The sequence below is a fragment of the Lepidothrix coronata genome, unplaced genomic scaffold (genome assembly GCF_001604755.1).
Source record: "Lepidothrix coronata isolate B3197 unplaced genomic scaffold, Lepidothrix_coronata-1.0 Scaffold489, whole genome shotgun sequence".
Lineage (NCBI taxonomy): Eukaryota > Metazoa > Chordata > Aves > Passeriformes > Pipridae > Lepidothrix > Lepidothrix coronata.
Genome location: NW_016690669.1, coordinates 1 through 1,238, shown reverse-complemented (window position 1 = coordinate 1,238; position 1,238 = coordinate 1). Strand labels below are relative to the sequence as shown.

The following is a 1,238-nucleotide window of genomic DNA, read 5'->3' as shown; positions in this document are numbered from 1 at the left end:
GATTTTTTTCCAGGAATTTTTTCCGACCTGCCTCGTGGGTGGTGGCGTGGGCGGTCATGCTCCAGGTGCTGGAGCGGCGGCCCTTGGTGACGAGGACGGAGAACTCGTAGCCGGTGTTGGGTTTGAGCCCGGCGACGAGGTGGGAGAGGGAGGTGGTGTCGGCCGACTGCGGGGAAAATATAAATTATTTTTATATTTTTAATATATTTATACATATTTTATATTTTTTATTTATTTTTTATATATTTTTATATTTATTTTTATATATATTTTATATATATTTTTATATATATTTTATATATATTTATTAATATATATTTTTATATATATTTTTTATATATTTTTATATATATATTTTTATATATTTGTATATTATTTTCTATTTTTTACAATGATAAATAGAATTAATTAATTAAAAAAATAATAAATAAAGGGATAAAGAATAAAAAATAAATCCAAAAAAAAGCCGGATAAAGAAAATTAATGGGAATAAAGAAAAGAAACAAAAATAAGTAATAAAGAATAAATGAAAGAAGAAATAATAAATAAAAAAATAAAGAATAAAAAATAAATCCAAAAAAAAGCCGGATAAAGAAAATTAATGGGAATAAAGAAAAGAAATTAATTAAAATAATAAATCAGGAAAAGAAGAAGTGAAAGAATAAATAATAAATAAAGGAATAAAGAATAAAAAATAAGTCCAAAAAAAAGGCTAATAAATAAAATTAATGGGAAAAAATAAAAGAAATAAAAATTAATAATAAAGAAAAGAAGAAATGAAAAAAGAAATAATAAATAAAAAATAAAAAATAAAAGAATAAATAATAAATAAAAGAATAAAAATAAATAAAAGAATAAAAAATAAATAAAAGAATAAAAAATAAAAGAATAAAAAATAAATAGAACAAATCAGATTAAAGGGAATAAAAAGAAATAAATAATGAATAATGAATAATAAAAAATAAATAATAAGGGAATAAATAATAAATGAAAGAATAAATAACAAATAAAAGAATAAATAACAAACAAAAGGAAAAGAATGAGTAATTAAAAAGTCAATAAGATAATGTGTAATTATTAAAAATAAATAAAATTAAATAATCGATAAAAGAATGAAGAGGAAATAAAAGAATAAAAAATCCCCCAAAAAAACCAAAATTCCCCTCAAAATTCCCCCAAAATTACCCAAAATTTCCCCAAGAATTCCCCAAAAAATCCTTAAAATTCCCAAAATTTCC

The 1,238-nt window shown here is 20.9% G+C and overlaps 1 protein-coding gene across 1 annotated transcript in view; it reads right to left on the bottom strand.

The window, feature by feature from the left end:
• The window catches only part of LOC108510120 (netrin receptor DCC-like), a gene marked incomplete at its 5' end in the record, with an annotated part of 25,981 nt that extends 25,815 nt beyond the window's left edge, over positions 1 to 166 (bottom strand). The window contains one exon of the mRNA XM_017839811.1: positions 28 to 166. Within this exon, the coding sequence (XP_017695300.1) occupies positions 28 to 166 (139 nt within the window). The remainder of the gene's footprint in view (positions 1 to 27) is intronic.
• Between the last annotated feature and the right edge of the window lie 1,072 nt (positions 167 to 1,238).